At 41.3% G+C, this 23265-nt stretch overlaps 1 protein-coding gene across 1 annotated transcript; it reads right to left on the bottom strand.

The window, feature by feature from the left end:
• Positions 1-1291: 1291 nt before the first annotated feature.
• Positions 1292-20795, bottom strand: LOC137169865 (uncharacterized). Its single transcript, XM_067573270.1, is given in 10 exon segments — positions 1292-1892; positions 2116-2162; positions 2270-2443; positions 2578-2751; positions 2849-4643; positions 7193-7296; positions 15834-16316; positions 16452-16625; positions 16726-18529; positions 20550-20795. Coding segments are annotated over 10 exon segments (5559 nt in total). The 5' UTR covers positions 20776-20795; the 3' UTR covers positions 1292-1314.
• Positions 20796-23265: the final 2470 nt, after the last annotated feature.

The following is a 23265-nucleotide window of genomic DNA, read 5'->3' on the forward strand; positions in this document are numbered from 1 at the left end:
TCTTAGCATGCTAACATTTTCTAATGAGCACAAAACACAAAGTACAGCAGAGGCTGAAGGGTATGCCATTCGTTTTGCAGGTATTTGGTGGAAAAAGTTTTAGACAAATAGAAAAATTGACCTAATGAAGGTGCTAGATGAAAAGTCAGAGGAGAGGAAGTTATTGCAATTCATCCTGACAGGGGCATGACTGTATGTAACAAATGTCATGGCAATCCATCCAATAGTTGTTGAGAAACCTAAAGGAGAAGTCAAGGGAACCCCAAAGAAAAGTAGGATTCATCATCATTCAGTGCCAATCCATCCAGTATGTAGAGATATTTCCCTGAAACAGTGAAAACTCTGAGCTGCTGGTGGTGTTAGAGGAAACATCAGGAGATCACCAAAGTCAGCAGGCTTCATCCCTTTGGTACCATAAATATCTGCACCAAAGTTAATGCCAATCCATCTTGTGGTTTGGACCAAAGAGGTGGACTGACCGACTGACATATCTGACATTGCCATCCCTAGAGCCACGCCACCAGTGTGTCTAAAACTGACAATTCTGTGCTGGTATAATATTGGCTCAGTGTCTCAGCAGTGATTTTGTATGTAACTGCTGTCTGTTGAATGAATCTTGTTTGCACGCTTGTCTCAAAATGACAAGTTGATTCAGTGTCTCAGATTTGTTAAATTGATGGCATAATGTTTGGAGGAAACATGCCATTAATCCAGAAATCAGTGTCAGTAGTTGTTTATATGACAAAAGTATGAGTCAGCTCAACAGTAGAGTAGCCTCGGGGGACAAACTATCTGTCTTAGTTTTTCTTTCTCTAATGATCCAGAGAGATGACATACAATTGATCAACTATACAGCCTATCAGGTGAAACACAGGGGTACGTGTATAAACTGTACATGTCAGACACATTACATCAGATAGAAACATACGTTGATGTTAATGATTTAACACAAATTGAGCTGATGTCAAACAGACTGGGGTGTCTGGTGGACATTTTCAGGAGAAACTTCACTTCAAGATCCTGATCAAATGGGATGACTAACAGTTACTAACAGCTACTAGATGCTGCTCTAAGAAAACTTTATTGAAGTGAATATCAGATTCAACACAGTTTTTACACATAAATTCAGCCCAGAGATCATTTTACTACTTCTAACAGAAACAATATTCTGACATTAAAGCACAGTCAGTGATCCAAATGAAACCAGAGTGAAACCTCGTCCACCATCAACATTTAAACACAGGAAGCTGCTGTCACTCCCAGTTTCTATTATTCCCTGGTGAACAGAATGAGCAGTAATTTCAGCAGCTGACTTCAGTCAGCAGTGTGAACGTTTGTCTCCACAGGAGGAGACTCTCCCTCAAAAAGAGGACACAGAGACACTGAGGAACCATATGACCCAAACCTAAACCCAGGATAGAGAGGTTCAGTGAATGTGGTGTTGAAGGTTTGGAGATGGATCAGTGTGTCAGAGGAGACTCTGTAGAAGGACAGAGTGCCAGCAGGACAGTCCACATACACTGCTACTCTGTTAGAGACAGAGGAGGAGGGGATGGATGTTCTTGTCTTATTGTACAAGACAGAGTAACCACCATCACAACAGATCAGACTCCAGGAATGATCATTATATCCAAACAAACAATCATCACTGTTTCCTTTCCTGCTGATTCCTCTGTAAGTCACTGATATATCAGCTCCTCCTCTCCACTCAACCTCCCAGTAACAGCGACCAGTCAGACCATTTCTACACAGCAGCTGAGGCCAGTAGTTAAATCTGTCTGGATGATCAGGATATGACTGCTCCTCCCACACACGTGTCACCTTCCTGTTGTTGTCAGACAGTTTGAGGTTTCTGTTTACTGTGTTTGTGTCCAGTGTGAGTTCACAGAAATCTGATGAAGAGAAGATGACACAACACAGCAGCAGTTTATCATCTGACACACCTGATGGATTTATTAAGTTCTGATCTGTTGTTCATTTTTATAAAGTTTTATGATGATACATTTTGTCAGTTATGTTTTAATGAATGAATTTCACAAACACAATCTTTGTATTTAAAGAGAAACTGGCTGTGTGCTGTTTAGTTGTCATGAATCAAATTAAGTACACACTTACACTTCTTTAGACCAGGTTTTAACCTGTGCTCTCCACCATGGTCCACCCTGGAGGAAGAAACACAGTCAGAATGATTTTCAATGCAACATGAGTCCTAACTGCTGTTCAACATTCAGAGTGACACAGAAACAGGCTGTAACTCATCTGTCCATACCTGAGAGTGTCCAGTCTCCAGTGTGGATCCTCCAGTCCAGCAGACAGCAGCTTCTGTCCTGAGTCTCCTGGATGATTGTAGCTCAAGTCCAGCTCTCTCAGATGGGAGGGGTTGGAGCTCAGAGCTGAGGCCAGAGAAGCACAGCCTTCCTCTGTGATCAGACAGCCTGACAGACTGGAATTCAGAAAAAAAGTTAACTCAGTGTTTTAGAAAATCATCTTAGTAGGAAAATCCCACAGATGTCGACTATCTTCACTAACATGAACCTAAAGCATGATGAACTGTTTAACAAACATCTGAATACTGACCTGAGAGTTTCCAGTGTACAGTGTGGACTCTCTAGTCCAGAAGACAGCAGCTTCATCCCCGAATCTTGCAGGTTGTTGTTACTGAGCTCCAGCTCTCTCAGCTTAGAGGACTGGGAGCTGAGAACTACGGACAGAGCTGCGCAGCTTCTCTCTGAGAGGTTACAGCGACTCAGCCTGAAGAAGAATTAATGATTAACACACAGTGTTTTATTTATCATGTATGTAATTAAATATATTTGAAATTGTTATATGCAGAAGTTCATCCACCTACAGAGCTTTATTTGAAGCTTTGACCACTGGCAGCAGCCTCAGAAGAGCCTCCTCTGAAGCAGAGTATTTCTTCAGGTCAAACACGTCCAGATCTTTTTCTGATGACAGTAAGATGAAGACCAGAGCTGACCACTGAGCAGGGGGCAGTTCATCTGTGGAGAGACTTCCTGATCTCAGGTACTGTTGGATCTCCTCCACTAGAGAATGATCATTCAGTTCATTCAGACAGTGGAACAGATTGATGCTTCTCTCTGCAGACAGATTCTCACTGATCTTCTTCTTGATGTAATTGGCTATTTTCAGATTGGTCTGTGAGCTACTTCCTGTCTTTGTCAGCAGGCTTCTTAGGAGAATCTGATTGGTCTTCACTGAAAGACCCAGGAGGAAGCGGAGGAACAAGTCCAGGTGTCCATTTGGACTCTTTAAGGCCTCATCCACTGCACTCTGGTAGAAACGTGTTGATTTGCTTATTAAGACTTTAGATGACCAGGATGTTGTTTGTTCCTCTTCCAGCAGATTGACTCCAGAATTGATGAATGTCAGATGGACATGAAGAGCAGCAAGAAACTCCTGAACGCTCAGATGGACGAAGCAGAACACCTTGTCCTGGTACAGCCCTCTCTCCTCTTTAAAGATCTGTGTGAACACTCCTGAGCACACTGAGGCTGCTCTGATGTCAATGCCACACTCTGTCAGGTCTGATTCATAGAAGATCAGGTTGCCTTTCTGCAGCTGCTCAAAAGCCAGTTTTCCTAGAGACTCAATCATCTTCCTGCTCTCTGGACTCCAGTGTTGACTCTCAGGTCCTCCATCATACTTCAAGTTCTTTACTTTGGACTGAACCACCAGGAAGTGGATGTACATCTCAGTCAAGGTCTTGGGAGGCTCTCCTCTCTCCCTGCTTTTCAACACATCCTCCAGAACTGTAGCAGTGATCCAGCAGAAGACTGGGATGTGGCACATGATGTGGAGGCTTCGTGTTGTCTTGATGTGGGAGATGATTGTGCTGGCCTGCTCCTCATCTCTGAATCTCTTCCTGAAGTACTCCTCCTTCTGTAAGTCAGTGAACCCTCTGACCTCTGTCACCATGCCAACACAATCAGGAGGGATCTGATTGGCTGCTGCAGGTCGTGTGGTTATCCAGAGGCGAGCAGAGGGAAGCAGTTTCCCCCTGATGAGGTTTGTCAGCAGCACATCCACTGAGGTGGACTCTGTAGCATCAGTCAGGATCTCATTGTTTTGGAAGTCCAGAGGAAGTCGACACTCATCCAGACCATCAAAGATGAACACAACCTGGAACTCTTCAAACCTGCAGATTCCTGCTTCTTTGGTTTCAGTAAAGAAGTGATGAACAAGTTCCACCAAGCTGTACCTTTTCTCTTTCAGCACATTCAGCTCTCTGAAAGTGAATGGAAATGTGAACTGTATGTCCTGGTTGGCTTTGTCTTCAGCCCAGTCCAGAGTGAACTTCTGTATTAAGACTGTTTTCCCAATGCCAGCCACCCCCTTTGTCATCACTGTTCTTATTGGTTCATCACTTCCAGGTAAGCCTTTAAAGATGTCTTCTTGTCTGATTGTTGTGTCTGGTCTGTTTGATCTCCTGGATGCTGTTTCAATCTGTCTGACCTCATGTTCATCATTGACCTCTGCAGTCCCTCCCTCTGTGATATAGAGCTGTGTGTAGATCTGATTCAGAAGGGTTGGGTTTCCTGCTTTAGCAATCCCCTCAAACACACACTGGAACTTCTCCTTCAGGTTAGACTTGAGTTTATATTGACACTCTGCAGCACTAGATCCTGGAGAAAAAAAATAAAATTTCACTCAGATACTTACATCAAAGAATCTACCATTAATTTCAGGATTGTGCTGCAAAAGCTGTACAATCCTTTTGTGGATTCACCCTTTAGTTTTGATGTAAAAAGCTCTTTAATAAATTCTTAAAGAATCCAAACAGCTGCAAGGGCTTTGCTGGGGAAATAAACCCACAACACAAATCATTGCAAGACCACTGACTCAAGTGAGCAACACTACAGGTAACGTGGTGTTCACTGGGTCTCAGGTAAGGCCTGTATCCTTTCCTGTGTTTGTAATCACGGCATTAAGTTAATGTTGTGGCCTGTTAGTAGCTGTTACAGCCAAAAGACTTAGTGGTAATTGATCTTTAGGTAGTAGTCAGGTGTATCCTGGTTTATCTGGCACCTTCTTCCCAACCGTGGCAGGGAGAAAAGGCTGTTATCCAGGTGGTTGGGATATTTACTGATTCTCCTAGCCTTATTCTTGCAGTGCCTGGTGTAAATCCGTATTCAGACAAAAGCAGGTCTTGTGGCGCACTGCCACAGGGTTGTACGGAGGTGTGTGGGGGTGTGGGCGTGTTTATTGGTGCTCTAGAATGTAACCGCTGTGAAATAATAAAAAAATGTTGTTTTATTGGTCTGATTTACTGGCTTTCTCACTACCACTGATCCCTCTCTTCATTCACTCTCTAGCTCTATCAACCACAGCAGCTCTCTCTCTCTCTCTCTCTCTCTCTCTCTCTTTTTCTCTTGTCTTTTTTAAAATGAGACAGGAAGCCGACAGTAAAGCCTTACTTTACTTTTAACATTATCAAACCAAGAGAAATATCTGCATTTCCTCCTAGTAATGTCTTTGTCCTCCCTCATGGCAGGGTTGTACAGGTCTGATCAGTCTCATTACCAGCTTTGATTGGTTACCACAGTGTGACATTGGGTTGCGTCTTTCCAAAAGTTGACTCTGTATCAACTTTCTCACCGCAGGACAGTGCAGCTGTGGCCAAAACCCTTGCAGCCTAAACACATGACCCCCATTCAAATGAAATGGAGGACTGGCATTTTACATTTCTCCTGTTGTACTTTTTAAAAAGTAAGACAGTATCATGCATTTACCGAACAACAACTGAACAATGACACATTCGCTCATCTGCTAAATTAGCTTAATTTTTTATCAATGTTGATACAAAATAATTCATACAAATTCAGCATAATAGCAAACTAAGCCGCCAACAGGGCATTGCCAAGCAAATTGTTACAGGATATATTCAGGATATATCCAGGTCCAGATTGGAGACACAGTGTCGCCTTTTAGCAACTTTATTTAACTCCTGTTTCTCTCACCACCCGGAAGTCCCTCTCCCTCTCTCTTCCTGACATCTATGCATACATATGTTCCTGTGTATATACTATCACTACACAAATGACCTGTAGTTAACCAAAAATGTGACATCACTAGCCACAGATTGAAGACTTCTTCAGATACTTAGCTAATAACCTGGCATAATGCTGAATTAGGCCCTCCAAGAGAGTGGTTGTGTCCTGACAGTAAACACAGATTCTGTCCTGGCATCTGATTCCATTATGAGAAACAGCCAGCCAGAGACTCTCAGAACATCTTCACCAGCTGGGTGAACAGCACAAAAAGATAACAATCTGCTGGAGTCTTCCAAAACAGGAAACACAGTCTGTGTCCAGCAAACAGCACTGGCATGAAGGTATATTAGCGGATGACATGTGAGAAGTATCAGGTTATAATAGCTGCATTGTATACATGCGTGAATATGACTTGATGTTACGTGTGAGCTGATAGCAAAGGCAATTGGTGAAGCATCAAAAAAATGGCTGAGGCCAATCAACTAATACAATAATACATGTAATATAATATAATAAAGTAATATAATAATACAAGTACCTGAATTCATGCTATGCTACATGAGTGGATACTACAATAAATCAGATGAATGTAAATGATTAATTGTGACTGTACATAGTTGTGGACAGAGTTTGAAATATAAAGCTCTCCATGTTGCCTCCATTTCCTCTCCATCATATTAAATATGTTAAAATCCTCTTACATTTTGCAAACAGTCAGCCAGCTCCTCCTGCTTCATTCTCCTCAGGAAGTGCAGTGTGATCTTCAGAAATGCCTCTCTGCTGCTCCTCCTCTGCTCTATATCCTCACTATCCTTCACCTCCTCATCCTCACTCTGACTCTCTAAGCATTCTGGGTATTTTGGACTCAGAGCCTTCTGGATCTTCTTCAGCTCGTTCTTCACAAAACTGATGATGTTCCCCTCCAGCAGCTGAAACAGAATAAAATGTAAATTTAACTGGTAGAAGTCAACATCAGATCATCTGTGACAGACTGAAAACCTGCTGGTATACAGAGTGCAGCATGGAGACTGTTAGGACCAGAATAGTAGTTTAGTAATTAGTGGCTGTGCTTTACATTTACACACCATAAATATGGAGTCCAGGTGTGTTTGATGCTGCTGGACAGACAGACCACTGAGAACCTCTGAGCTCTGCAATACATCTGTAAATAGAGTGGTCACTCTTGAAGGACACACAACTGGGTTCAGATCCAGGTCCAGGTTCAGGTTCAGGTTTAGGTTCAGGTCCAGTTTCAACAGAGTTTGGTCTGTTCTGCTGCTCTGGACTTCAGCACAACACACAGAGCTTTGAGTGTGAATAAAGATGGTGGAGTGATGTGAGAGGAGAACAGTGATGGACAGTTAGAGATCCTCATCTCACCTCTGAGCTTTGGTCTGGCTGTCATGTTCCCCACACAGAGAGCTTTTAGAGGGAGGGACTCCCTCCTCTCCGTCCTCACACTGATCCATAGCAGAGAAACACCTTCACACAAACACAACAACATGCTCATTCATTACCACAAGCTGCACTTCACACCACACATTAGTTCTTATTCATCTCAAAACATGTCACAAATATTCAGTCTGAACTTTGTTGAGTATTTAAGAAGAAATTGATAACACCAGCATTTGTGACACAGCTTCATAGTACAAAATGACATAGTGACCACATTCATGATTTGAAAACTTGACATATGAAAAAAATGTTACTTACAATCCCCAAATTTGGTTTAACACCCTGAACATAAATTTTTTTTTATCATCTCTAAATTTGGCATAGCAAGCCTCAAATTTATAATCCTGAATTTTGTTAAAACAAGACTGAAATATGTTATTTGTCATTGTCCTAACATTTATTAAATTGCCTCCATGTTTATTTTATCACAATCCAAAAAACGTGATGATGTGCTTTCAAATGTGTTATTTGTTATAATCCTCAAAATTGTTATAATGTCAAAATTTTGTTTGTTGCACCCCAAATTTGTGCTTTGTTATATCCTGAACCACAGAATGAAAAAAAGCCTGAGTGTCAAGAGAAAATGAAGGCCTCTGCTTTATATCTTTAAATCTATCTTTAAGTATTTGAATTATGACAGAAGTTGAATAAAGATACCCAAAGATAGTTCACGTGTTCTGTTAGTTTGGGGCCCCTGATGGCTGAGGGGCCCTCAGCAGCCTCTAAAGTCCCTTAGCTAGCTCTGGTCCATCTAGAAAGGATTCTGCAGCCTTTGGGACAGTTGAGACATGGACTGTGCAAAACGGGCTTCAGTTAAACAGAGTCAGTCTCAGTGTTGTAAGATGGCTGTTTGAACATTTGGAGTATTAACAGTTAAAAAACGAACTGCAGTCAAGTTGATGAAAGCTGTTCGACTAGTTCTGACACTTCCTGCATTTTTCACTGCTGATGGGAGATAAAAGTCAAACTGCTGCTGATTTTACCTGCTGCTCACTAACAGTGATACATGCAAATCTATGTAAAACACTTTAACTCAAATAGAAATTCTTAAGAACATTTATACCTGCAAACATTACATTGATATTTTTAAAAAAGCCAATCAACATGAAGAAACATTTCAGCTGCACAGTCAAACAGTGATACAACACAATGTGATCAAAGTGATCATGTTCATCAGACATTTAAAGATTTCTCTGGTAGGATTCTCACCCGCTGAACTTACTTCAGTTCATCTCACAAACACTTTCCACCTTCATGTGTAGAGGAAACATTGGAAAAGAAGAAGCTGCTCATTCTCCCATGTCAGTCCGGGTGTCTGTGTGCACTTGATCTGAGGACGCCGTTACATCCTCATAACTTCACGGTCCAAATCTCAAATAACATCAGAGTGACATGAAAACCAGTTTAACCAATCGATGTCAGAGAAATCACACATTAGATGATCCATTCATCTGATATAATTAAAATGGAAGGAGTTTCTGTGTGTCTGTCTGTACAGTGCATTCAGAAAGTATTCAGACCCCTTCACTTTTTTCACAGTTTATGTTGCAGCCATATGCTAAAATCATTTAAATTAATTTTCCCTCATCAATCTAACTCAATACCCCATAATAACGAAGAGAAAACAAAATTTTAGAATTTTTTGAAAATTAATTAGAAAAGAAATATTGAAATATCACATTAACATAAGTATTCAGATCCTTTGCTATGACACTTGAAATTTAGCTCAAGTGCCTTCAATTTCTCTTGATCATCTTTGAGATGTTTCTACATCTTGATTGGAGTCCACCTGTGGTAAATTCAATTAATTGGGCATGATTTGGAATGGAACACACCTGTCTGTATAAGGTCCTACAGCTGACAATGCATATCAGAGCAGAAACCAAGCCATGAGGTCAAAGGAGCTACCTGCACAGCTCAGAGACAGGACTGTGTTGAGGCACAGATCTCGGGAGGATCCAAAAAAATTCTGCTGCATTGAAGGTTCCCAAGAGCATAACGGCCTCCATAATTCTCAACCAGGACTCTTCCTAGAGCTGGCTGCCCAGCCAAACTGAGCAAATGGGGGAAAAGGGCCTTGGTGAGAGAGGTGACCAAGAACCCAATGGTCACTCCGGCTGAGCTCCAGAGATCCTGTGTGGAGATGGGAGAAACTTCCAGAAGGACAACCATCACTGCAACACTCCACTGATCTGGGCTTTATGGCTTTATTCTCCTCAGTGGAAGACACAGGAAAGCCTGCTTGGAGTTTGCAAAAAAGCTCCTGAAGGACTCTCAGACTGTTAGAAACAAGATTCTCTGGTCTGATGACACCAAGATTGAACTGTTTGGTCTCATTTCTAAGCATCATGTCTAGAGGAAACCAGACAATACAGGAATGGCTTACGGACAGCTCTGTGAATGTCCTTGAGTGGCCCAGCCAGAGCCCTAACTTGAACTCAATCAAACACCTCTGGAGAGGGCTGAAGATGGCTGTCCATTGATGATCTCCATCAAACCTGACAGAGCCTGAGAGGATCTGCAGAGAAGAATGGCAGAAAACCCCCAAATCCAGGTTTGCAAAGCTTGTCTTCATACCCAGGAAGACTTGAGGTAATCGCTGCCAAAGGTGCTTCAACTAAGTACTGAGTAAAGGGTCTGAATACTTATGTCAATATGTTATTTCAGTTTGCAAAAAATTCTAAAATCCTGTTTTCACTTTGTCATTATGGGGTATTGAGTGTAGACTGGTGAGGGGAAAAAATGCATTTAAATGATTTTAGCATAAGGCTGCAACATAACAAAATTGAAAAAGTGAAGGAGTCTGAACACTTTCTGAATGCGTTGTATATGTAATTAGTTTGCTTGAGAAGTGGGTAAGGTGTTACTAATTTTAAATGCTCTGTAACACATGGCTATTGAGGTTCAGATTATCTGAGAATGACAAAGCTTTGAATTCTAATAAGAACAGAAGACAAACATTTTTGTGATTTTACCAAAGGGCATTTTGTTATGTGGTTGGGAAGACATTGCTGTGGTGTTCTGGGTGTTTGACACAGCTTGGCTACGGTAGTTGTTGGGTTCTCTTTTCACTTTTGTGTATTGTTTAGTTTCTAGGGTGCTAGAGAGAGATTTATTGATTGGTTTGAGTGTTTCAGCACCATGGAGAGAGACAGACTTGGCTTGGAAGCATCAATGTGAAGATGTACATTGATCTGTCAGGTATTTAACTCACTGGATTAACAGATATAAACAGACATTCTCATTTGGTTCTTTTATTGACAAACAGTTTCTCAATTGATTTCTACAGAAAATTCAGTACATCAGAACACACAGTGATATTCAGATATAAAATCACATACACTGTGATAGAGGATTTTAGTCATATCACCCACCCCTATTCAGATTCAAACAGATAGTGTTAAGGTGATGAGAGGATCAGATGATTATCTTATCATTTTAATGTACAGAAATGTGGAAGTAAGATCATTGCTCCTTTGCTTTGTTTCTGTGTGCATGTCATTGAGAGAAGGAATGTACTCTAAGAGACCCACTCCTCTCCTTCCATCCTGGGTTCTAGTATAAGCAAAACACATTAAGGGGTCAAAGGCTATATATGGCTTGGGGCTCTTGGTTTCCTGAGTCTTGGGGAAATGTGACTCTTTTATAACATATATCTGCGTGTAAATGTATATCTTGTGGCTGTGTGCCATTGGCAGTAACCATATAAGCTGATACATTGACATATCACAGATCATTTCTCTGTTCCTTCTGCAGCTATAATAGATTAGATTAATTGATGCAAATCTTTGTGTGTTCTGTCCCCTTATTGTACAATAATAATTTTTAATCTTCAACCCAGCAGTGTTTGCATATTATTTCATATGAGTGTTTAGTGTTTTTAGACAATTTTCACGACAAGAGCATGTCTGAATGTTTTTCAAATACAAATGAAAATGTCAACCTTCCATATTGTGGACTTCATGGACCTCAGTCATACACACTGTCTGCTTCATCACATCAAGACAGTGACGGCCTTGGGGTGCAAGGAGATCAAATGCTGAGATGGGACTTCAGACCTTGTTTGTTGTCATGGATAAAACACACACAAAGATCTTGACCCTTTAGTCTAACAGTGTTTTTCTGAACAGATCTGAACAGGAGCCACCTTGGCAATTTATGCAAGACTGTAACAAGAGTCTGCTGCTTTAGATAGATATGTTTTGTTTATATGTGTAATGTTTGTACACAGTAAAGCTATTACCTTAAATCATTCACATTGCTAATATTATTCTTTTAATAAAACCTCAGCTAAGGATCCTCAAAGTAATCAATACTTTTCTGAGAAGATTTTTTAAGGGCTTTAAAGTAACAACCAGTGTGGTATTGATCACCCTTACAAGAAAAACAGAACGTGATTAAAGAAAGCACAGGGGCATTGATGTAGATTAAAAAAAACAGTCTTGACAAAATGTGTTACCAACTGTTGCCCAACAGGACTACAGTCTACAGCCAAGCTAGAAGCTTTTTGAAGCGGTAGGCACAGCAATACTTTGAACTAAATGCTGACATTGGCATTGTAACATACTCCTGGTGGCAATGCTAACATGCTAATGTTAAGCAGGTGTAGGGTTTACCAATTTTACCATCTTAGTTTAGCATGCTAACCTTTGCTAATAAGCACAAAACACAAGGTACAGCTGTGGCTGATGGGTCTGTCATTAGTTTTGCAGGTATTTGGTGAAAAAGTACTGGACAATTAGAAAAATTGACTTGATGAAGGTGCTAGATGAAAAGTCAGGAGAGGAAGTTATTACAATTCATCCTGACAGGGGCATGAATGTATGTACCAAATGTCACAGCAATCCATCCAATAGTTGTTGAGAAACCTCATGGTGTTGCTAAAGGAAAAGTCATGGGAACCCCAAAGAAAAGCAGGATTCTGGTGGTGTTAGAAGAAACATCAGGGGATCACCAAAGTCAGCAGGCTTCACCCCTTTGGTACTATAAATATCTGCGCTGAATTTCATGCTTATTCATCTGGTAGTTTGGACCAAAGAGGTGGACTGACCAACTGACTAACAGACCCAACATTGCCATCCCTAGAGCCATGCCACCAGCATGGCTAAAAATGACAGGCTGTGCTGGTATATTATTGGCTCAGTGTCTCAGCAGTGATTTTGTATGTAACTGCTGTCTGTTGAATAAATCTTGTTTGCACTCTTGTCTCAAAATGACAAGTTGATTCAGTGTCTCAGATTTGTTTAATTGATAGCATAATGTTTGGAGGAAACATGTCATTAATCCAGACATCAGTGTCAGCGGTTGTTTATATGACAAAACTATGAGTCAGCTCAACAGTAAAGTAGCCTTGGGGGACAAAATCTTTCTAATTTTTTCTTTCTCTAATGATCCAGAGAGATGACGTTCAATCTATCAACTATACACATATACTGTCAGATGAAACACAGGGGTACGTGTATACTGTACATGTCAGAGACATTACATCAGATATAAACATATGATGATGTTAACGATTGAACACAAACTGAGTTGATGTCAAACAGACCGGGATGTCTGGTGGACATTTTCAGGAAAAACTTCACTTTAAGCTCCTGATAAAATGGAATAACTAACAGCCACTAACAGCTACTAGATGCTGCTCCAAGAAACTTTATTGAAGTGAATCAGAGTCAACACAGTTTTTACACATAAATTCAGCCCAGAGGAGATCATTTCACAACTTTTAGTAGAAACAATATTCTGACACAGTCAGTGATCCCAATGAAACCAAGGTGAAACCTCATTCACCATCAACATTTAAATACAGGAAGCTGCTGTCACTCCCAGTTTCTATTGTTCACTAGTGAACAGAGTGAACAATGATTTCAGCAGCTGTCTTCAGTCAGCAGTGTGACTCTTTGTCTAGACAAGAGTAGACCTTCTCTCAGACAGAGGACACAGAGACACTGAGGAACCAGATAACCGAAAGCCAAACCCAGGATAAAGAGGTTCAGTGAATGTGGTGTTGAAGGTGTGGAGGTGTATCAGTGTGTCTGAGGAGACTCTGTAGAAGGACAAGGTGCCAGCAGGACAGTCCACATACACTGCTACTCTGTTAGAGACGGAGGAGGAGGAAGAGGAGGAGGGGATGGATGTTTCCCTGTTATCGTGACAGACACAGTAACCATCATCATCAGAGCAGATCAGACTCCAGGACTGATGATTCGATCCAAACAAACAGTCAGAACTGCGTCCTTTCCTGCTGATTCCTCTGTAAGTCATTGATATATTAACTCTTCCTCTCCACTTGACCTCCCAGTAACAGCGACCAGTCAGACCATTTCTACACAGCAGCTGATAGTAGCAGTCAAATCTGTCTGGATGATAATGATATAACTGATCTTCTCTCACACATGTCACTTTCCTGTTGTCAGACAGTTTGAGTTTTCTGTGTACTGTGTTTGTGTCCAGTGTGAGTTCACAGAAATCTGATGAAGAGAAGAAGAAACAACACAGCAGCAGTTTATCATCTGACACACTTGATGGATTCATTCTCTGTTTACAGACATGGCCGAAAATATTGGTACCCTTTCACCTTTTATTTTTTTAAAACTAAATTTTCTCTGTATTAAGTTGAAACTGACAGAAGTATATAGTGTCCCTCAGTCTTTATTTCACATTAAATATAATTGAAACATTGCTTTTGATTTACAACTTAACATATTATTTAATAAAATAAAACAAAAGAAAATGGCATGGCCAAAAATATTGGTACCCTTAACTTATTTTGTAACACTGTCTTTGGAGGTAATAACTGCAGTGAAGCGCTTTCTGTTACTCTGAGTAATGTTTCTCACTTCTCCACTGGTAGTTCAGCCTCCAAGTTTCAGCTCTTTCCACAGATGTTCAATGGGATTCAGATCAGGACTCATAGCAGGCCACTTCAGAACGGTCCAATTTTTTCTACTCATCCACTCATGGGTGCTTTTTGATGTATATTTGGGGTCATTATCCTGCCGGAAGACCCATGACCTGTGACTAAGACACAGCTTTCTGACAATGGGCTGTATGTTTTGCTCCAAAAAGTCTAATTTCATTTTGCCCTGCACAGATTCAAGGCACCCAGTGCCTGAGGCAGCAAAGCAACCCCAAAACATCACTGAGCCTCCTCCATGTGTCATGGTAGGCATGGTGTTCTTTTCTTTGAAGGCTTCATTTTTTCTTCTGTAAACATAGGGTTAGTGTGATTTACCAAAGGCCCTAATTTTGTTTCATTTGTCCAAAGCACATTCTCCCAGAAGGACTGTGGCTTGTCAAGTCCAATCTGGCTTTTTTGTTTCTCCCTCTTAGAAGTGACGGATGGTGGAATTTGAAACTATTGTACCTTAAGCTTGAAGATGAGCTTGGACCTGTATTGAAGTTTTCCTTGGTTCTTTCTCAACTATTCAAGCAATTACTTCTTTTCAGTCTCGGGCCAATTTTCCTCTTGCGACCACGTCCAGAGATGTTGGCTAGAGTTCCATGGGCCTTAAACTTCTTAATAATATTGGCAACAATGGTCACAGGAACATCAAGCTCTTTAGAGATGGTCTCATAACCTTTACATTGACCATGCTTGGCTATTACCTTTTTCTAATGTCCTCAGACCACTCTCTGGTTTTCCTTCTGTTTTCCATGTTCAGTGTGATGCACACAGTGGCATAAAACAGTAGAGTGAGTAATTTTATCCTTTTAAACTGGCTGCATGAGTGATTATAACATTGAAAACACCTGAGATACTAATTAATACACAATAATCTGCTTCAAGTATCACTACAAATCAATTATATCTTACAATTCTAAAGGGTACCAATAATTTCAAGGCTATTTTAGAATGTCTTTGTAGAATAAGCATTGATTCAGTTATTTTCATAACTTCTTTGTTTTGTTCCACTGCAAACCAAACATAGACATGCATTGATAATTGAAATATCTTCTAATTTCAACACTGTTTAGGGTGAGTGGTGCATTATTTTAATAAAATGCAAGGGTACCAATAATTTCTGCCATATCTATAAGTTCTGATCTGTCATTAATTTTTACAAAGTTTAATGTTGACACATTTTGTCAGTAATGTTTTAATGAATAAATAACACAACTATCAACTTGGTATCTAAAGAGAAACTGAGTGTGCTGTTTAGTTGCCATGAATAAAATTAAATCCACACTTACACTTCTTCAGACCAGGGTTTAACCTGTGCTCTCCACCATGGTCCACCCTGGAAGAAGAAACACAGTTGAAATGATTTTCTATCCAACATGAGTCAAAATTGTTGTTCAACATGAAGCAGTGTTCCTCAGTTTGTCAGAGTGACACAGAAACAGGCTGTAATCATCTCTCCATACCTGAGAGTGTCTAGTCTCCAGTGTGGATCCTCCAGTCCAGCAGACAGCAGCTTCTGTCCTGAGTCTCCTGGATGATTGTAGCTCAAGTCCAGCTCTCTCAGATGGGTGGGGTTGGAGCTCAGAGCTGAGGCCAGAGAAGCACAGCCTTCCTCTGTGACCAGACATCCTGACAGACTGGAATTCAGAAAATAAAGTTAAGTCATTGTTTCTGAAAATCATGTTAGCAGGAAAACCCTACAGATGTTGACCATTTTCACTAGCATGAACCTAATGCGGGATGAACTGTTTAGCAAACATCTGTATCCTGACCTGAGAGTTTCCAGTGTACAGTGTGGACTCCCCAATCCAGCAGACAGCAGCTTCACCCCTGAATCCTGAAAGCTGTTGTTACTCAAGTCCAGCTCTCTCAGATGGGAGGGGTTGGAGCTCAGAGCTGAGGCCAGAGAAGCACAGCCTTCCTCTGTGATCAGACAGCCTGACAGACTGGAATTCAGAAAATAAAGTTAACTCAGTGTTTAAGAAAATCGTGTTAATAGTAAAATCCTACAGATGTTGACCATCTTCACTAACACAAACCTAAAGCAGGATGAACTGTTTAATAAACAACTGAATACTGACCTGAGAGTTTCCAGTGTACAGTGTGGACTCTCTAGTCCAGCAGACAACAGCTTCACCCCTGAATCCTGAAGAGTGTTGTTACTCAGCTCCAGCTCTCTCAGATGGGAGGGGTTGGAGCTCAGAGCTGAGGCCAGAGCTGCACAGCTTCTCTCTGAGAGGTTACAGCCACTCAGCCTGAAGAAGAATTAATGATGAACACAAAATGTTTTATTTATTTTGTATAAAATTAAATATATTTGAAATTGTTCATATATGCAGCACCTCATCTACCTACAGGGCTTTATTTGAAGCTTTGACCACTGGCAGCAGCCTCAGAAGAGCCTCCTCTGAAGCAGAGTATTTCTTCAGGTCAAACACTTCCAGATCTTTTTTTGATGACAGTAAGATGAAGATCAGAGCTGACCACTGAGCAGGAGACAGTTTATCTGTAGAGAGACGTCCTGATCTCAGATCCTTTTGGATCTTCTCCACTAGAGAATGATCATTTAGTTCATTCAGACAGTGGAACAGATTGATGCTTCTCTCTGCAGACAGATTCTCATTGATCTTCCTCTTGATGTACTCAATTGTTTCCTGATTGGTCTGTGAGCTACTTCCTGTCTGTGTCAGGAGACCTTGTAGGAGAGTCTCATTGGTCTGTAGTGAAAGACCCAGGAGGAAGCGCAGGAACAAGTCTAGGTGTCCATTTGGACTCTGTAAGGCCTCGTCCACAGCACTCTGGTAGAGATGTTTTAGTTTAGGTTTGTTTTTTAAGACTTTAGACACCCATGATGATGTTTGCCCTTCTGCCAGCAGATTGATGCCAGAGTTGATGAATGTCAGATGGACATGAAGAGCAGCCAGAAATTCCTGAACGCTCAGATGGATGAAACAGAACACCTTGTTCTGGTACAGCCCTCTATCCTCTTTAAAGATCTGTGTGAACACTCCCGAGCACACTGAGGCTGCTCTGATGTCAATGCCACACTCTGTCAGGTCTGATTCATAGAAGATCAGGTTGCCTTTCTGCAGCTGCTCAAAAGCCAGTTTTCCCAGAGATACAATCATCTTCTTGCTCTTTTTATTCCAGTGTGGATCTGTCTCAGCTCCTCCATCATACTTGACATTCTTCAGTTTCAACTGAACCACCAGGAAGTGAATGTACATCTCAGTCAAGGTCTTGGGCAACTCTCCTCCCTCTCTGCCTTTCAACACATCCACCAGAACCGTAGCAATGATCCAGCAGAAGACTGGGATGTGGCACATGATGTGGAGGCTTCGTGTTGTCTTGATGTGGGAGATGATTGTGCTGGCCTGCTCCTCATCTCTGAATCTCTTCCTGAAGTACTCCTCCTTCTGTGGGTCAGTGAACCCTCTGACCTCTGTCACCATGCCGACACACTCAGGAGGGATCTGATTGGCTGCTGCAGGTCGCGTGGTGATCCAGAGGTGAGCAGAGGGAAGCAGTTTCCCCCTGATGAGGTTTGTCAGCAGCACATCCACTGAGGTGGACTCTGTAACATCAGTCAGGCTCTTATTGTTGTGGAAGTCCAGAGGAAGTCGACACTCATCCAGACCGTCAAAGATGAACACAACCTGGAACTCCTCAAACCTGCAGATTCCTGCTTCTTTGGTTTCAGTAAAGAAGTGATGAACAAGTTCCACCAAGCTGTACTTTTTCTCTTTCAGCACATTCAGCTCTCTGAAAGTGAATGGAAAAGTGAACTGTATGTCCTGGTTGGCTTTGTCTTCAGCCCAGTCCAGAGTGAACTTCTGTGTTAAGACTGTTTTCCCAATGCCAGCCACTCCCTTTGTCATCACTGTTCTGATTGGTTCATCTCTTCCAGGTGAGACTTTAAAGATGTCTTCATGTCTGATTGTTGTTTCTGGTCTGTCTGATTTCCTGGATGGTGTTTCAATCTGTCTGACCTCATGTTTATCATTGACCTCTGCAGTCCCTCCCTCTATGATGTAAAGCTCTGTGTAGATCTGATTCAGAGGGGTTGGGTTTCCTGCTTTAGCAATCCCCTCAAACACACTCTGGAACTTCTCCTTCAGGTTAGACTTTAGTTTATATTGACACTCTGCAGCAAGAGTTCCTGGAGAAAAAAAATGAAATTTCAATCAGACACTTACATCAAGGAATCAACCATTTATTGCAAATGGCTACTACCTTCTGTAGTACTCTACTGTACTACCCATGACCCCAGTATTTGGTCCCCCAGAACAACAAAGCCACTGTCATTCGCCATCTGTAATCTTTTGACAAGAATCTTTTCCTGAGCCTCTCAGTGCTGGCCTAGTGGACCTGACACCTTCCTCCTGACCACAGCAGGGAAAAAAGGCTGTTGTCCGGGTGGTTGGGATATTTACTGATTCTCCTAGCCTTATTCTTGCAGCGCTTGGTGTAAGTCCATATTCAGACCAAATCAGGCCTTGCGGTGCACCACCACAGGGCTGTGCGGAAGCTGACAGCAAAGCCTAACTTTACTTTTAATGTTATCAAATGAAGAAAAATATCCTCCCCTCTTCCTAGTAATGTCTTTGTCCTCCCTCATGGCAGGGTTGTACAGGTCTGATCAGTCTGATCACCAGCTGTAGTTGGCCACCGCAGCGTGGCACTACCTCCATTCAAATGAATGGGAGGACTGGCGTTTTCCGCCACACTACCTGATTTGGTCTAAATACGGCCTAAATATCTTTTATGCAGGGTAAAGCACCATCTATTGTATGTTCAACCGAGCGAACCACTTTTTGCATGGCCTTGTGGTCCTGCTTGGTGCTGTTTCCGTACCAGACAGTGATGTTCCCCATCAGGACGCTCTTGATGGTGCAGGAGTAGAAATTCCTCAGTATTTGAGGGGATACCTGGAATTTCCTAATTTTAATACTATCCCGATTCAAAGTAAGCATTCTACAACTAAATATACCTACAGCATGTAGAGTATCACATGTAAACCTCCTCGCTTCCAATAAAGGTAGCAAAATTAGCAATGAGGAAAGTACAGGAAAATAATGACTACGATTTTTTTCTACAAAATTACTCCGTTAGAATCCCAATTTGCAGTAAGCTAACAGGAAACTCCAAAACAATTTCAACATTACCAAGTAAGAGTATGATCAAAACCAATTCAGTCCTTATAAAGAGAATTAAGATTTCTTCTGTTGTACTTTTTTTAAAAGCAAGACAGCATCATGCATTTGCCAAACAACAACAGAACAATGACACATTAGCTCATCTGCTACATTAACTTAATTTTTGATCTATGCCGATACAAAAGAATTCACACAAATTTAGCATAATAGCAAACTAAGCAGCCAACAGGTCATTGCCAAGCAAATTGTAAGAAGATACATTCAGGTACTGTTAAACTCTAATAGATAGGAGACACCATGTAGCACTTAAGCATTTTATTTAACTTCTTGTTTCTCTAACGCCCAAAAGTCCCTCTCCCTCTCTCTTCCCCACATCCATACATACATACATTCCTACATATATACTCTATTACTACACAAATGAACTGCAGTTAACCAAACATGTGACATCACTAGCGACGCATGGAACACATGTGCAGACACTTAACTAATAACCTGGCATAATGCTGAATTAGGCCCTCTAAGAGAGTGGTCGTGTCCTGACAGTAAACACAGCAAACACAGATTCTGTCCTGGCATCTGATGCCAATGTGAGAAACAGTCAGCCAGAGACTCTCAGCTTCTGCAGCTGGGCGAATGGCACAAAATGAAAGCTACTGAAGTCTTCTAAAACAGGAAACACAGTCTGTGTCCAGCAAACAGCACTGGTATGAGGGTATTAGCAGATGACATGTGAGAAGTGTCAGGTTATAATAGCTGTGGTGTATACCTGCTTGAATATGACTGGATGTTACATGTCAGCTGATAGCAAAAGCAATTGGTGAAGCATGAAGAAAGTGGCTTAGGCAAATACGAGTACCTGAATTCATGCTATGCTACATGAGTGAATACTACAATAAATCAGATGAATGTAAGTGGTTAACTGTGACTGTATACAGTTGTGGACAGAGTTTGAAATATAAAGCTCTTCCATGTTGCCTCCATTTCCTCTCCAACATATTAAATCTGTTAAAATCCTCTTACTGCTCTGCAGACAGTCAGCCAGCTCCCCCTGTTTCATTCTCCTCAGGAAGTGCAGTGTGATCTCCAAAAATGCCTCTCTGCTGCTCCTCTTCTGCTCTTCATCCTCACCATCCTTTACCTCCTCATCCTCACTCCAACTTGCTAAGCATTCTGGGTAATCTGGACTCAGAACCTTCGCCATCTTCCTCAGCTCGTTCTTCACAAAACTGATGATGTTCCCCTCCATCAGCTGAAATAGAATAAAATGTAAATTTAACTGGTAGAAGTCATCATCAGATCATCTCTGACAGACTGAAAACCTGCTGGTCTACAGAGTGCAGCATGGTGACTGTTAGGACCAGAATGGTAGGTTAGTATTTAGTCTGTGGCTGTTGTAGTTAGTAGTAGGAGCTGTGCTTTACATTTACACACCATAAATATGGAGTCCAGGTGTGTTTGATGCTGTTGGATAGACTGACCACTGCGAACCTCTGAGCCCTGCTGATGAACTCTGTGAAGAAAAGATGAAGTCTTAGAATAAATAATGACACTCAGTGTTAAAGGTGTTGTGTTCTATCACAGTGGATCCAGGTAAAACACTTGGCTGTTCTGTCTTACCTTTGATCATTCGTCTCTGTAAAGACTTTGTACCTCTGTTTTAAAATGTGTTAAAGTTTGTGGCTTTTGAAAAGCCTATGTAGGGGGAGTGTATAAGGACAGAATTTGCCACTAACGTCAAGAGTAATCTCTACAATCAATCAAACCTGTTCTTAGGAGAGTTTGGTATTAACAAACACAAACATTTTACAGTCTGACCTCTGATTAGCAGATTGCTGTCCATTTTTGAAGAAAATAAGTGGACCCATAGACCGGTCACTCTTCATGGACACACAGCTTGATTCATAGTAATCTGGTCTCTTCTGATGGATCCTGATGGAAACAAAACACTGATGAATTCATAAATTCAGTAAAAATAATCTGTGATAAAATCCTGCTGAGAAATATGTAGAATGTTAAGTGTTTTAATGATGAAAAAGTTTTTATGAGAAAAATAAAAAATAATAATTGCTTACCTTCGATCAGCAGACTGTTGTTCACTTTTGAATTCAATAGGTTCATATATAGACTGGTCACTCTTGAAGGACACACAGCTGGGTCCAGATCCAGGTCCAGGTCCAAGTCCAGGTCCAGCAGAGTCTGGTCTGTGCTGCTGCTCTGGGCTTCAACAAAACACACACAGAGCTTCGAGTGTGAATAATGATGGTGGAGTGATGTGAGTGAAGAACAGTGATGGACAGTTAAAGATCCTCATCTCACCTCTGAGCTTTGGTCTGGCTGTCATGTTCCTCACACAGAGAGCTTTTAGAGGGAAGGACTCCCTCCTCTCTGTCCTCACACTGATCCATAGCAGAGAAACACCTTCACACAAACACAACAACATGCTCATTCATTACAACAAGCTGCACATCACACCACATATTAGTTCTTATTCCTCTCCCTTTGTTGCACCCCAAATTATCTTTGTTATATCCTGAACCACAGAATGCAAAAAAACCTGAGTGCCAAGAGAAAATGAAGGCCTCTGCTTCAAATCTTTAAATTTATCTTTACATATTTGAGTTATAACAGCAGTTGAATAAAGAAGCCCAAAGATAGTTCACATGTTCTGTTAATTTGGGGCCCCTGGCTGAGCAGCCTCTAAAGTCCCTTCCAGCCTGGGCTGGATCTGGTCCATCTAGAAAGGATTCTGCAGCCTTTGAGACAGTTGAGACATGGACTGTGCAAAATGGGCTTCAGTTAAACAGAGTCAGTCTCAGTGTTGTAAGATGGCTGTTTGAACATTTGGAGTATTAACAGTTAAAAAACGAACCGCAGTCAAGTTGATGAAAGCTGTTCGACTAGTTCTGACACTTCCTGCATTTTTCACTGCTGATGGGAGATAAAAGTCAAACTGCTGCTGATTTTACCTGCTGCTCACTAACAGTGATACATGCAAATCTATGTAAAACACTTTAACTCAAATAGAAATTCTTAAGAACATTTATACCTGCAAACATTACATTGATATTTTTTTAAAACAGCCAATCAGCATAAAGAAAAATTTCAGCTGTACAGTCAAAAAGTGATGCAACACAATGTGATCAACGTGATCGTGTTAATCAGACATTTACAGATTTCTCTGGTAGGATTCTCACCTGCTGAACTCACTTCAGGTCAACTTACTGACACTTTCCACCTTCATGTGTAGAGGAAACATTGGGAGAGAAGAAGCTGCTCATTCTGCCTCGTCAGTCCTTGTGTCTGTGTGCATTTGATCTGAGCATGCCGTTACATCCTCATAACTTCACGGTCCAAGTCTCAAAAAACATCAGTGTGACGTAAAAACCAGTCTAACCACTCAGTGTCGGAGAAATCACACATCAGATGATGTAGTTCTGCTATCTGTGCTAACTGACTGTCTAATCTAACTAAAATGGAAGGAGTTGCTGTCTGTCAAGTCTGCATATATGTATGTATGTATGTATGTATGTATGTATACACACACAAGTGACAAATTAAAGGTAAAACCAACATAAAGTGTCTTAGTAAGGTGTTGGGCCACCATGTGCCACCAGAAAAGCTTCATTGTGTCTTAGCATTGATTCTACAGTCTCTAAACTCTACTGGAGGGATGAACACCATTCTTCCATTCCTTCATTTGGTATTTGATGATGTTGGTGGACAGCGCTGTCTAACA

The sequence above is a fragment of the Thunnus thynnus genome, chromosome 18, assembly GCF_963924715.1.
Source record: "Thunnus thynnus chromosome 18, fThuThy2.1, whole genome shotgun sequence".
NCBI lineage: Eukaryota > Metazoa > Chordata > Actinopteri > Scombriformes > Scombridae > Thunnus > Thunnus thynnus.